The sequence below is a fragment of the Rhea americana genome, unplaced genomic scaffold (assembly GCF_003343005.1).
Source record: "Rhea americana isolate MKP2758 unplaced genomic scaffold, rheAme1 scaffold_499, whole genome shotgun sequence".
NCBI lineage: Eukaryota > Metazoa > Chordata > Aves > Rheiformes > Rheidae > Rhea > Rhea americana.
In genome coordinates, this window is record NW_028186644.1 from 190,310 (window position 1) to 204,608 (window position 14,299).

The 14,299-nt window shown below is 46.1% G+C and overlaps 1 protein-coding gene across 1 annotated transcript in view; it reads left to right on the top strand.

Moving 5' to 3' along the window:
• Positions 1–13,180, top strand: part of SPG7 (SPG7 matrix AAA peptidase subunit, paraplegin) — a 97,699-nt gene extending 84,519 nt beyond the window's left edge. Inside the window, exons 11-18 of the mRNA XM_085317350.1 lie at positions 1,534–1,658; positions 2,891–2,993; positions 4,056–4,166; positions 7,412–7,527; positions 8,700–8,856; positions 9,410–9,573; positions 10,623–10,700; positions 12,438–13,180. Coding sequence (XP_085173476.1) covers positions 1,534–1,658; positions 2,891–2,993; positions 4,056–4,166; positions 7,412–7,527; positions 8,700–8,856; positions 9,410–9,573; positions 10,623–10,700; positions 12,438–12,647 — 1,064 coding nt within the window. The 3' untranslated portion in view covers positions 12,648–13,180. The remainder of the gene's footprint in view (positions 1–1,533; positions 1,659–2,890; positions 2,994–4,055; positions 4,167–7,411; positions 7,528–8,699; positions 8,857–9,409; positions 9,574–10,622; positions 10,701–12,437) is intronic.
• Positions 13,181–14,299: the final 1,119 nt, after the last annotated feature.

Sequence of the window (14,299 nt, forward strand, 5' to 3'; positions counted from 1 at the left end):
GACTGAGTCTTCCCAGCTGCAAAGCAGATAATGTATTGTACTGTCTAATCTTGCTGAATGCCGAGTGAATGAAGCCTGCTATCCCCCAAGTGGCTGCCAGTCTCTCTGCTTATTTATCACACTCCAAAATGTGCTATAATATGCGCCTGAAAGATCGTGGGTTTTCTAGTCTTCAGGAGCTTATTTAGGTAGCATCCTGTAGGGAGGAAGAACTGAGGTTTGCTACAGCACAAGCTGAAAGAGCCCATCTTCTGACTTACCTCTAATGTTACTCTCTCTACTGAGCTCTTGTACGTTGACAAATTTGGCAGCTCTTCCAGTGGAGCTGGAGAGCTGCAACTCACCTGCGTAAAGCTACCTCTTCGCAGCGTGTGACTTGGCAGCGAAGGAAGCACATGGGACTAACGTGTCCTTTCCCTTGGGAGGCTGCTCTATGCCAGGGCTGTTGAATCTTCTGTAAGTGGGTGACTCATACCTGGGRGCCTCTGTTGGAATGTAATAAGCAGTGTGGTTCAGTGCCTCAACTTGATCTCTTCCTTCCCACCCAAGCAACACTGCCACCTGCCCCTCTCTGTTCTCTGCCGGCTGTTAGTGCTCTGCCTTCCCCAGGAAGGCCTGTCTGTCTGTCTGTGCCTCCATACTACAGGCTGCTCTCAAAACCTGTAAATCCTGATGCTGTCTTTGTCTTTAAGACCTGGGAACAAAACTTTGCCTGGTTGTGGCTTGAGCTAGTGTGCGCTAATCATCACTACAAAGCTGTTTGGTTGCATTCTGCCCTTGCCTATGTGAAGTCTGCAGAACTTTCAACAAGAATGATCTTCACACTGATCCGCAGTGTGCCTGGCTGCCTTTTGAGTGATAAAATTTGAGTGAAAAGACATAGAGCAAATTACTCTCTAATATGCACCTTGCTGGATGGCAAGGCTACGTCCTCTTTTTTGCRTTAATCTGAGCTGGTCAGAAGAAAGCATGTGCTTTCCTCAGTGATTCTAGTGGCCTGTCTGTGATGAAAAACTGAAAGTAAATGAAAGCGGAGTGGGCTTTCTCCAGAAATATGGCAGAGGGGAGGGTTATTCCAGCTAACAGGAACAGGTTACTTCAGTTAACAGTGATATTTGCTCAACCTGGGATTAAATGAGGAGGAACTGACTTAAGGCTGGGGCTGAGAAGGCATGCTCTAACCTGTCAGAATAGAGAGATTCTGTTCTGGTTTCCAGCTGGAGCAATTTCCAGTTGTGGCAAAAGAAAAAACATTTTTAAGCTTGAGAATAAATGAAAAGGAAATTTCAGTRTCTGAGATGACTAGAGATTGGATCTGATGACTTGGGAGGTCCCTTCCTGTTTTGTGCTCCCAGCTGAAGAAAAGAACACATCCTCAGCCTCAGCTGCCACAGAGGATGCTGTAAGCGCAATGTGGCTTTGTGATAAAGTTGTGTAAAATGTTCTCTGCATCCTGCCCTGTCCTGTCCCTTTGTGTGCTTGCAATGCAGTATCTTTGTGATAGTGAAAACCTCCACTCTTGTTTTTCTGCAGGAATGGGGACCACAGATCATGTCATAGTGCTGGCTTCTACCAACCGTGCTGATGTCTTGGATAATGCTTTGATGAGACCTGGGAGGCTTGACAGGCACATTTTTATTGATCTTCCAACACTGCAGGTATATACTGCCCACTTCCCTGTCCTTCCTGTAATGCTAATGACTCAGGTGTTCCAGTCTTTTACTTGCTGATGATTCACTGGCCTGGCAAAGGATGAGCTTGGTGAAAATAGAGTTGGCAGGCTTATACTTGCCTTCGTTCTTATTTCTGTGCCCTAAATCAAATAGGTGACATGCTAATGCGCTTGTTTGGTTCTCTGACATGACAGCTGGCTGTTCTTAAGTGTCTGTGCTTGCTCTGGTATGGGCTTGGTGGTGAATTCTTCTGTGAGGTTCTCTTTGCCATGGAGATGCAGAAATGTGTGTCCTGTCTCCAGGAAATCAGGAACTACCTAAGTGGCAAATTAACTTGTGCTGCTTGTGTGAGGAGAGCCTAAATTGTAATGTGCCTTGAACACCATTTGTCATGTTGGTTTATCATCCTCACTACTCTCATCAGGCTCCTCATTTTCCTTTACACAGCCAGCTGAGTGACTCTCTCCTCCCGAATGCTTTTAGATCCATTTACTAGGGTAGTCCACCATGTCTGCTATATCGACAATTTTAGCACAATTTTGAAAATAAGCTCAGCTGCAGTGGTGAAGTGCGTGCTCTGCCAGCACAGGCTGCTCTTCTTCCATCTGTGCTTTACTGTCATCCTCAGAGTTTTCAGTTAAAATACCTTAAATGCCTGATAGAATCTGGCACGGAAGCATGAACTGTGCAGCTGCCCTGAAGGAGGAAGGGGAAAACCCTGGCAACTGAGGCCATTGTTTTAATCAGGATCTCCTGGACCAGCTGAATGAGTCACTCCCTGGCTACTTGCCAGCTGTCTCTTCACCCCCCCACCTTTGCCTGGGAAATGGTCCCAGGCTGAGTAGCTAGTAGATGGGGTCTTCATTCAGTGTAGGAGGAAGCAGGCAGAGGCGCTCTGAGCTCCTTTGCAAGTGCTGTTATGGTAAGACAAAAATTAAAAGACAGATCAGAGTGAAAGTTAGGAGGAGAGTGTGGCCCTGGGAGAGAAGGCAGTGACTCACTGTAAGCCTTCATACATCTGTTCTGAATTTGAGAGGACTCCTGTAGGACAAAACCATTGTGAGAATGGCCTGCCCTCTGGTGGCAGTGCCACTTTCCCCACTGCCAGAAGTCTGGCTGCTCCTTTGCTGCTTGTGATGGATGGTAGTGACTGTTGTGTTGCAAAGGCCTGTTGGGCCCAGATGTTCCTTGTTGTGCAAATGCTGTTTCCTTTACAGGAGAGAAGAGAAATCTTTGAGCAACACCTGAAGGGTCTCAAGCTGATTCAAGATGGCAGCTTCTACTCGCAGCACCTTGCTGAGCTGACTCCAGGCTTCAGCGGTATGACATGCTGCAGTGTGTGTTGGGCTGCTCTACCTACTTCCACACTTGTCAGTTATCCAGTTCAACCTGGGGCTTTTTGTTCGCTTTGTTTTAACAGGGTATTTTGGTCTAAAAGGCTTTTTTCCTCAAGCCTTTTCCATCTCTGCTGAAATAGTGGGAACTGAGCCATCTCCCTAGTGAATGGAGCTGTGATGAGCAATTGTTCRTGGTTATTTTCAATTTTCTGAGACTTCTGGGACTAGCAGGGCGTAGGAGTAGAGAAAAATACGCTTCTATAGTGCTGAAGATCCTAATTCCTGAGAGGAGGAAYCACTGTGTATGATCTTGTCCAAGCTGCTGTTGAGGGTGTGTTGTTACACTTCAGGTCACTGAGCTGGAGATAGACTCTTAAGCTGATATGTGTTACCAGGAAACTAAAAGGATAGGAGAGAGACATAACAATTATTTTGTTGGTCATGGTAAAAATCAGGCGACCCTGGCTCCTGCATTGTGGCTRTTTTCAGGGTAGGTCTCTGGGAGCTTGAAACAATGCTGAGTAAGGGGCTCCAGAGTTCCTGTTTACGTGGAGTTCCTGGAATATTCTTTCTGGTTTTCCCCTCTAACAGGCCCCAGCACACTGCCTCTTCGTGACTTCTTTCAGCAGCCCCCCGCCACCATCACCCACACACACAAACTCGGAACAGATGTTCTTTCTCTTCTGCACAGAGGTTTATGTGGTTGCTGTATGAACAGTGCGRCAGCCCGTGCCAATCTGGATTGCCCACACCACTTCTCTGTTGCTGAGAGCCAGCCTTGGCTTTAGCCTTTTAATTGATTGCTAAACTGTCCTGTGTGTGGCAATACAGTGTTCATTGCCAAGCCAGTTATATTGTTCAAATCCAACATAAACACCATGGATAAAGTTTGCTCTCTGTTCCCAAGGAACAAAGAGGAGTTTGCAATGCAGGCTGTTTGAGTTCTTTAGGTCCTCCTCCAGATTTGTTCTTGCCTCTTCTGTACCCTGGAATCTGTGTATCACATAACAAATGTAAYGTAATTCTTGTGAACTTTTGCCTATAGGAGCTGACATAGCAAATATATGTAACGAAGCTGCTCTTCATGCTGCCAGAGAGGGTCATAAATCCATTGATACTTCTAACTTCGAGTATGCTGTGGAAAGAGTCATTGCAGGTAGGTGGTCTGATCATTCCCATCATCTTCCTAGTCTGCATCATACTTGTTAAGTGAAGGCTAAGAGGAGTGGATTAAGTTTCAGGAAGACAAATGGGTCCTAACTGTGTTCCCACCTGTAGAACTGTTCTGAAGGTTGCAAAAGGTTCTCTAATGAAGACCTCAAGTGGATCTTTCTTCCTAAATCTGCAGGCAGCCTGAACTGATAGAYCAGTGAAGATAGCCAGTAGCAAAACTGTAAAGACGGGAGCTCAAATATGGGTGTGTGTTTTAATTTAGAAAAGAAAGTTTAAAAAAAAAGACTTCCACTCTATGGATTTATCTCTGGGTTTTTGTTGCTCCTCTGAACACCTGCTGCATGAACAGTAAAATAATACAAAAAGACACTATTTTTTTTTGCCTGAAAGCTCAGGCTTTGAATTGACAGAATAAACTCAAGACAGTGGAGTACTGTTCTCCTTCTGAGAACATCCTGTCAGCCTTTCCCTGTTGCTTGCTGTGTAAGTGCCAGCAGAGAAACCTCTTGAGATTACCCTGTGGCTGTATATTATGGAGAGGAAAGAATAGTTCCCAKAACTCCTGAGTTCACCTGAGGGATCTGAATTTAGTGAGTTTTGGTCTGAACTGTCCTGTAGCCAGGCCTTGGTTCTCATAATCAAATGCTGAGCTACTTTCAGGCTGCAGTGTCATTACCGGGGGTGAGCCTGGACAAACGAACTGGCACTCTGTGCTGCTTTGAGTAGGTCTTGTGGAACAGGATGTTTATATTGGATTGGTTATTAGCTTGGAATTAAGTTTTCAAGGTTCACTTTATCAGAAARTGCTTAAATAATTCCTCATTCAGGAGAGGATCTCAAGAACACTCTTTACAATTTCACCTACCTTTTAAAACCCTTGGAGTGCTCAGATAACTGACTGTATTTCCACGAAGCCCAAACTGTACTCAGTGGCTGCAGGAATGGAGAGCAACACATCTAGKTGTCCTGCAGAAGTCCTAGTTAGCCAGAGTAAATATGTGCTTTACTTCTACAGGGGAGAAAACACCCAAACTCATGGGAATATACTTGACTTTTTGTTCCAAAACCAACCATTACCTTAGTTCCCCAGACTTGGAGGGCAGAGTTAAAAAGATCTTGCTCAGCAAGWAAGATCACGGGATGTATAGCAAAAGGGGTGTCTGGTGTCAGCATGTGTGGCATGGGTGTCAGCAGTTTCACTGCTCACAAGCTGACCTGTTCCACTAAGGCACTGTGGCATCTAGGAGGCCATAAAGTYTTTTTGTTGCTTAATTTGATCCCTTCATGTTAGCAGGACCTGGCTACTCTTAAGATGCCTAGAAGACCCTAGTCACTGCTACAGGCCTATGTATTAAATGTTGCTTTGCCAAATAACAGGGATGCTTCTGGGTTTCACAACTGAGGGCATTTCAGTTGCTATAAAAGCTTTTTTGAAGAAAGGGTACTGCTGTGCTTTCCATTATAAGCTTCTGGTTTTAATAAGAGTGGTGTTGAATCAAAAGAGAACTTTGCAAGTCCAGAGGCACTGTAAGCCCTAAAGCTTTGCCTTGCTGTAAGGGAGGAGCAAGAACTCTCTGTGGTAGTCCMTGTTGTGTCTTTGCTCTGGGAACAGGGAGCAGTCAGTAAGTTGGATCTCCTGGGAGTGAGGGAGGGAGCCTACTGAATGCACAAAGGCGTTTAGGAGTTGTCTTTTGGAAGATGGAGTGGAGCCTGTGCTCCTGGAGGAGTTGTTACACTGTGTAAGGCAAGCAAAGATGCACCYGAGTAGTTTCCTGGGTTATTTCTCTCCTAAATGTGATAAGGAGAGGTCTTCAGGGAATGATTTTGCATGGAGCTTGCTTTATGCAGGGAGAGAAACAATCTTTGTAGGCATACTGTGTGCTATGGTGAAGAGTACGGTCCCTCCCTCCATCCCAGGTGGGCTGACAGAGAAATGCTTTTGGAACTGCTCAAAGGTTTGGGGTTTTTTGTTAGGTGCCCATACACACGCATGGGCCCAGACACAGTGTCTCTGAGGGTCTCTGAGCAGTAATTTTACAGTATCTGCCACACTAATTTTACTGTTTCCTTGTTTAATAATCTTCTTGACTTTATTTAAAAATTAAGTTAATAGAATGTTGTTTGTCAAGATATCAAGCAAGTTTGGTTTAATGCTGCTTTTGACTGTGCCTGTTCTACCCCCTGCAGCTCCTAGCACTGTGCAGAGACATCTGCTTTAARGTATTGACACTTTTTGTGTTCAATGTGCAGAGCTATAATGAGTGCTTGATACRCAGTGTATTCTGTAGTTAACGTATTTTCCACATGCTCAAAGCCTTATTTCATTCAGCATTTTTTTAAAACCTTAATTGGGCTTATTCTGTGTTAYGGACTACTGGGCTGGAAAATAGACACTTCCAAAAATCACCTTTTTGAAGGAAGTATTAAGTGTGAGTTATGGCTTAATTTGCTAGTTCTGAGGAGCCTGAGAGCTAATATGAGCTAATTCATATGGAGCATGCCATGTATAATCAGAGACGCTTCCTGGGTCTGGAGAAGGATTTTTGTATATACTCTTGGTTTTTTGATGATTTGAATGCTCCTAATGCACAAGAATCTCAGCTGGGCCCTCTGTCWTACTTTGGGTGTATATAATATAGTATCTTGCCTCTGTCTGATATTCTGCTTAAGGGACTGAAAGACTGTACCGAAAAATCAGTATGATACTGCAGCCAATCTGTTTTTTCCAAATGGCGGACTGACTTGTTGCAGAGCTATCCCTGGGCAGAGATACAGTGTAATATGCTTCTAGCAGAGCTGTGAACAAAATCTAGCTTTGCATTTTAGAGCTGTGATTTAATCATTACACAAATCTAACATTTGATTTTTGTCTGCAAGAGAACGGGAAGAAGTTTCTGCCAATGTCGTCGTGTATAGCCACATTATACAAACAGCCACCAGGGATGGATTGACAAAGCTTGCTATTCAGCCTGAACTCTTCAGAGTGCAGGTTTCTAGTAGACGTGCTTGGATTGCTTTCTACTGCAAGGACAGAGGGCACCTCTTCCGCAGCACGTAATTGAAGGGTATTTTATTGCCTCTCCCTAGATGGAGTGCAGTAGCAAGCTTGCCTGCTGTTCTCACACAGACTGCACTAAGTTATGCACATAGCTGTTCAAGAGTAAGCTCCACTAGTTACACCTACTACCAGTTTATTTTCTTACCAAATTCTTGTCTGTGTTCCTGCAGGCACTGCCAAAAGAAGCAAGATCCTGTCACCAGAAGAGAGGAAGGTTGTGGCATTTCATGAATCAGGCCATGCATTGGTTGGGTGGTTGCTGGAGCACACTGAGGCTGTGATGAAGGTAACCCAACTACCAGCTTTGTATAGTGAAGCCTGTCATTGGGTGGGGAGAGAATCCTTTGGTCTTCTCCTGTCCCAGGCRTGTTGATTGTTCTGCAGCACTTAAGTTACTCTACTGCATTACCCTGGCCTGCATGAGCTTGGAGGTGTGAATACTACAGCAAAATACCAAGTGACAAATCTGCCATGGGGAAGTGTTACGGGGCTCCACTGATGACGATGATCGACCACACTTTGTGCTGCAAAGCTGATAATCAGCCACTGGAGTATCTTGCATTTAAAAGCCAACTGTAAAGCACTCCAAATATATCTGCTGGCCACCCCATTGCCGGGTGCATTTGAAGCAACCAAGTCTCCTGCTRCTGCTACTCAATTCGTGCATCTCTTTCAAACAAATAACTACTCTGTGTGTGCACGCACGCATACACAATCTGTTTCCCTGACATGACTTGCCAAAGTGTTAGTGCCAATATACTAGTCATGGGCCATTCCAGGAGCTGCTCTGGAATTGATCAGAAGAGAAGTTTTTAAGATCGGCAGGCTTGGGAGTTTGCCTGCCTGAAACTCTTCTCTATAGGAAAAGACCTCCCTTCAGGACCCCAGGGTGTGTTCTCTCCCATGCACATCTCCCTCAAAGAGCCTTGATACTGGGGGAGAAGTGGAAAAGACAAGGATGACAGCTCCTTGGCATACCACCAGCAGCAAATTCACTGTGAATGACCTATTGTATGAGATGAACTGTTGTTAATTACTCTCAGCAAGATGTGGGTGCATTTAATAGACAGGAGAGGTAATTCTTGTTTTCTAAAGACATGTTACATTTCTCCAGGTAGTCCCAGTGATCCTGGAGTACAGTAAAGCAAATTCAATTTGGCTTATTCCCCTAAAAGCCACTCTTAAATCTCAGCRTTTCACTGGCTTGCTGTTAAGGACAATTTCCTTTTATTTTTTTGCTCTGTAATAGCAAAAAGTGCATGTCTGCCACTGTGAAGGCAGACTTTTCAGTATGGGAACACTGACATACTGCAGTTCTTGGCCCTGTCTCTGTAGATCATCATGCCCCATGAGGTTTTGACAAATCTGACAGAGTGCAGGCCTCTTCCTGTTCTTCCTTCTGCATCAATATTTGGGAGGTGTTGTTCTCAGAACTGATGGAGCTGCTCTGTGTTGCAGGTTTCCATAGCCCCTCGAACAAATGCAGCTCTGGGATTTGCTCAGATCCTTCCAAGAGAGCAATATCTCTTCACCAAAGAACAGCTACTGGAGAGGATGTGTATGGCTCTCGGAGGGAGGGTGTCTGAGGCCATCACCTTTAACAAAGTCACTACAGGTGAGGAGCTAGACTCTGGCACGGGCAAGTGGAGCTAGTGCTGAAAGGGCCYGAATTTCTGCACTTGCTGCTGTATCCAAGGGTGATCTGAGCAGCACACGGAGGTTTCCCACCTTGGGGAGCAGGAAAGGAGAAATGTAGTTTGTTTGCTTTAATCTTGGGCCTGACTTTGTGAGCCTAAATGTCTCACATTGCAAGTGCCACCTGCTGTCTTAATTTGTCTTGAAGCTAAGGCTGCAGATAAAGTTACCTGGTGGGGGAGCCTGGAGCTTTCTACCTTGATTCCAGTTAGTTATATCCAAATGGCTAACAACAGGGCAGTGGCACCCTAAGCACTCCAACATGAGCTAGCTGCCAGTGTATTCACTTAGTGTCCTGGATACATTTTGCAGTACACAGTAAGGTTCCTCAGAAGGTGGAGTGTTCAATTYCGTGGGCCCCTGCAGCTCCTCCGGTCTCTCTGCTAGTGGAACACGTTTTTGTACAGGACGTGTGCTCCTCTTGTACTCAGTTCAGAGAGCTGACGAGCATTGTATCTTCCCCTCTCACCTAGGAGCACAAGATGACCTGAAGAAGGTGACCAAGATAGCCTACTCCATGGTGAAGCAGTATGGGATGGTGCCCAGCATTGGGCAGCTCTCCTTCCCGGACTTGGAGAGTGCAGCTGGAATTGGTCGTCGCCCTTTCAGCCAGGGACTTCAGCAAATGATGGACCATGTAAGGCCACCCCTGGTTGTATGTTCCCATTTGTTCTTTACTTTTAGCAGTTCACTGAAAAATGCAAGTAACTTGTGTCCAAATGTTTTGTATTTGTTTTAGCAATTAGGAATTCCTGCAACTGAGCACTGATATATTCTATTATATTGTGCTAGGACTATTCGGTAAGGCATTAAGAGCAGGCAAAATCATATAAAGCTATGATTTCAGCATGCTAGCACTGTGCTGCCTGGAGCTGCACTGAGTAGCTATGAAATATCCTGTAATATGTAAAACTGTGAAAGCTGTGGTGGTGATTTCACTGTTGACAAGGCCCTGCTGAGCTGGGAGGCAGAAGGAGGTGCAAATGTGACCTTTGGAGAGAAGGGGAAAGGTTGGGGGGGGGAAGGATTTTGAGAGACTGGTATAGTTGTGGAACTGAGGACAAATACCAGGCTAGGGAAAGATTCTGTTGTGTGAAGGTCTTTCCAGGCCTTGAGCAGTCCCATGTATATCTAAGCAGGCCTATGCAATGTTTAGACCACAAGAAGCATGTGGCTTAAAATCTCAGTTGCACAATTCAAATGTCTTTGGTTTCTAGGTCAGAGAGGCTTTCTAACCAAATGGCTGACTGAAAAATACTAGCTGGTGTTTTGAYAGGAAATTAAGTTTTACTTGATGCAAGAAAACCTTTCCCTTAGTTGAAAGTCAAATAGCTGGAAACTGAAAAGCTGTTTGAGAAGCATTGTGGTTATGCTTCCCTGGGATTTGTGCTGAGCTGCTACTTTTGCTGGTTGATAGCCTCCTCAGAGTGCTTTTGCCATCAGCTGGGACTTTCTTGGAGAGTTGTGCTGGTGGAAGAATTTAYTGTTTATCATAAACACTCTTTTGTTGTGTTTTTTTTCTGGAAGGTTTATATGTATTTTCTATCAGTGGACACCCTTCCTATCAGTAGGAAGCGTAGCTCAGTTTGCAGACTTTGTCCCTTGGTACTCTTAGTGTTTATCCACAAGTTACGTTTGCTGCTGCCTGTGCTCCAAATCTCTCTTCTTGTTTCTGTTTTCTCCTAGGAAGCAAAGGTGCTGGTAGCTCAGGCTTACAGACGCACAGAGAAACTTCTGTTGGACAACCGTGACAAGCTGCAAGCGGTAAGCTTTTTGCTGGTGTTTCTGGCCCTGCTGCTTTGTGTTCTGTAACTTGGTGGTGGTTGTGTGTCTATGTGGTTATAGGAAGTCTTGCAGTGGGGGTGCTGGAGCTTGTGTTCCTGCTATTGGGCATGGATTCGCTGTAGTTCTTCCAAATTAGGAGTGGGCATAGGGAAGAGTGTGTGCCTTCTCCAGCACTGGGTAGTCTGCCTCCTGACACCAGCTGGTATTTGCAGGATAAAGGAGCGCTCTGTCCAGGAGCTAGATGGAGGTGGTTGAAAACTGGAATTAGTCTCCCTCGTCTGCACTTCTTTGCTAGCCTCTTGACAGTRTAATTTCCTGGAAAGCAGACAGTGACCATTCCTGTGGAGCCTGCAAAGGCAAGAGCAGCTCATCGTGCCAGGTTCTGCAGGTGTATAGGAATCAGGTGGACAATTTCTGGGGATGGTGGAAAAGATGCAGGATCGTCATCTCTGACTGATGCTGGCTCAGGCCCTTAAGTGACTCCAGGCAGTTATCATCTGTAAGCTCCTTGGCACCTGATGTACTGAGGAATCTGTGTTGCATGGCTAGAGCTTTACCTCCTTCCTTTTGTGTCCTGAGTGTCCCCTAGCCAGTCACCCTAGCATGTCCCCACTTTCCTGCCATGGAGGTCTCTACCCATCTCCCTGGGCTGGGCCAGGCCTGGGTTGCAGCTCCCCATATAGATGCTGGATCTTCCTTTCAGAAGTCTGGTCTCCAGTATCCAAAATGATGAGGAGCCAACTTTGTGTYGAATATTTTGCAAATAAAACAATCCTTTTCCTCAAGTTGTCTTAATTGAAGAAAAAACACATGTACACACACATGTGCACACACAAAACACCTTCATCCACCCAGCTGCAAGACTCCCTCCTGTGCATAGTAAAGTAGACAAAACTTGCTTGGACACCCTACTGTTGCCCATGTCACAGCAGGACAGCACTCTGGGGGTGCTCTGAAGCCAGGCATTAYGATAAGAGCTCTTCTCTCCAGGCCTCCTCTGTTCTGATACTTCCATTTAGCAGCAGTCAGACATTTGCTAAAGGCTCATAATGGAAAAACTTTTAAGTTAAGCCAAAATGCCTACAGAGTAAACGTTTCGGTTGCCAGATCAGCGTGTCGCATCTTGTCAGCAGAGTTGAGCAGTTCYATGTCTTTGACAGCCACCTGCTGCTCAAAGGTGTCCCTTCTATTGGCAGAGGGGCCAGAGAAGTCTCTTTCCTGGAGAGCACCTTGTAATGACCTTCAGTGCATGTCTACAGGAACAGATGGCTCTGTGTTGCCTCTTTGTGCGACGTTACCTATGTGTACAGGGGAGGGTCAGGATCTGGTCTCATTTGCTTTTAATCTAGCATCTTGCACGGGCATCACCACAAGTACAGTGGCAGGAAGAGTACTTCTGTAACTGTCCCTGGAGTTTTGACTTGCCAAACCATTCCCCAGAGCTTGCTTTATTGCCTCCACTCATACTATGTGTTCCTGGCCAAAAATGTTCTTTTACAAGATGCCAGCTACCTGGAGAACTTAGTACTAACTCCAGCAGGCTTTCAGGTTACACYATCTGTAGTGTGATAGCTAGGGGTCTGTTCCTTGTGATCTCCAGCATGTGCTGTTCCCAGATGTTGATGTGTATTGAGCTAGCAGGGAGAGCAGTGCACATCAGTTCAGAGCCTGTTCTCCAGCCCCTGTACCTCATTAYGTCTTGTTTACTCTTTCTAGCTGTCTAATGCCCTTCTGGAGAAAGAAGTGATAAATTATGATGACATTGAAGCTTTGATTGGGCCTCCACCCTATGGGCCGAAGAAAATGATAGCTCCCCAGAGCTGGCTTCAAGCAGAGAGAGACAAGCAAGACACAAGAGATGAAGAGATGCCCCAGCAGCCACCAAACCACGAGGAGGAGGAGGAACCACGTCTGAGACCAGTATGAAGCCCACCATTATGTGGAATCAGAGGACTCTAAGGGCTTCTTCCAAACACAGACCCTTTCCCTTCTCAGCTTCAGAATCAAGGATACTGAACAGGGAATCTCTGTGCTGCTATTTCCCAAAAATTAAGGGATAGAGATGTCAGCTCCTGTAACAGACTGTTCCCTGCAGGAAGGAGAACTTTTGAAACTGATTCTCTGCAGGATAGTGGTAATTAGGAGTTGGGTAAGTCTAATCTGCTGGAAAGATTTCTTGTGAGAGGAGCAGTGTAGATTTTCTTAGGGGTGAAAGATCCTGCAGAGTCCTTGTGGGCCACCTCTAGCTATGCTGTGGTGTTTAGCAGCAGTGCACTGCTATTCCCTTTAGTGCCAGAATAGTCAGTGTAGTGAAATCCCTTTGTGAGACTTGGAGCCAGCTGAGGTGCTGTAGTTCTGTGACTCTGCTGTAACCTCTGATCTTCTCTGCTACAAAATGTAAAGTATAAACTGGAAAAAAAAGAAAAGATTTCTCTAGAATAAATTGTCCCTGCTGTGCTGCTGTGTTTATGAGCATGTGTTTTGGCACATACGAAGCTTATTATAGCTATGGAGTTGCATAGGACATGGATTCTTTTTGTCCTGGCCAACAGCTTTTACTCAGGTTTTTATAGCAAGTGTTTCACAAGAAAAGATTGGGAAACCCCGTGTCCAGGACCCGGCAGTGTCATGTTAGAAACTAGCATTGTAGAGAATGATTTTGAGTTACGTTTTGTTGGACCACATAACCAGCACTAGTTCCTAGAGAGATGGTGTCAGTTAATGTGAACAAAAGCAGGTGTGCTCATTGGAGAGCCCCTGCAAAAAGCTGACAGTTGCTCTGTCTCCATCTGTGTGGTTCTTGCAAAAGATGCTGTGATGAAATGGTTGACTGCCATTCTGCAAGGACAGCATTAAAATGACTGTTGGTGCCTGGGGTGCTCTGGTTGAGATAAGACTTTGATAGGGGGGTTTATTGGCTTAGATTATTTCATAAGGATTTTCTGCAAACCAAAAGACCCCTGCCGAAGCCCACCCCTGGCAATTTTCAACTCCCAGCCCTCAGGTCTTAATTGTAGTTACAGTCCCCTCCTCCCTTTGTCAGGCTGGAGCCGAGAGCTGCTGTTTCTCTTGTGGTGTCCTGCAAGGCCTCGGCTTGGTGTGTCTCGGAGCACGCGTGCAGGACGCCGGGCTCTGCTGCCTGGCTGGTTGTGCATGCCTGCCCTGGGGGGTGATTTCCCTTGCTTTTAGGGACAGAGGGGGGGTGGCGGGTACTTTGTTCTTCTTTYCAGACTGGTTTCTTTCTTCACAAGGTGTTCGTTCTTTGAATTCATTTTTGAAGTGTTCATCGATCTTGTTTAAAAAAAAAAAAGTGCTGAAAAAATTCTGCTGTGTTGTGGCTTGTCTGAATGAGCCCTTTGGCTCGGGGCTTCAGTTCCGTGCGGCTGAGGGTGGCTGCTGCGCTGGGGCACTGCAGGGGCTCCTGGGGGCCGCTGCTCCCGGCCAGCCGGGGCTGTGCTCGGCCCGGGGACGGCCACAGCAGCCCGGGGGCCGCGGCCGGTGCCCCGAAGGCGGGGGGGCGGGGACGGGGGAGCTGGGCGACGGGCGGCGCGGGCGCTTTAAGCGGCGCCATGTCTGCT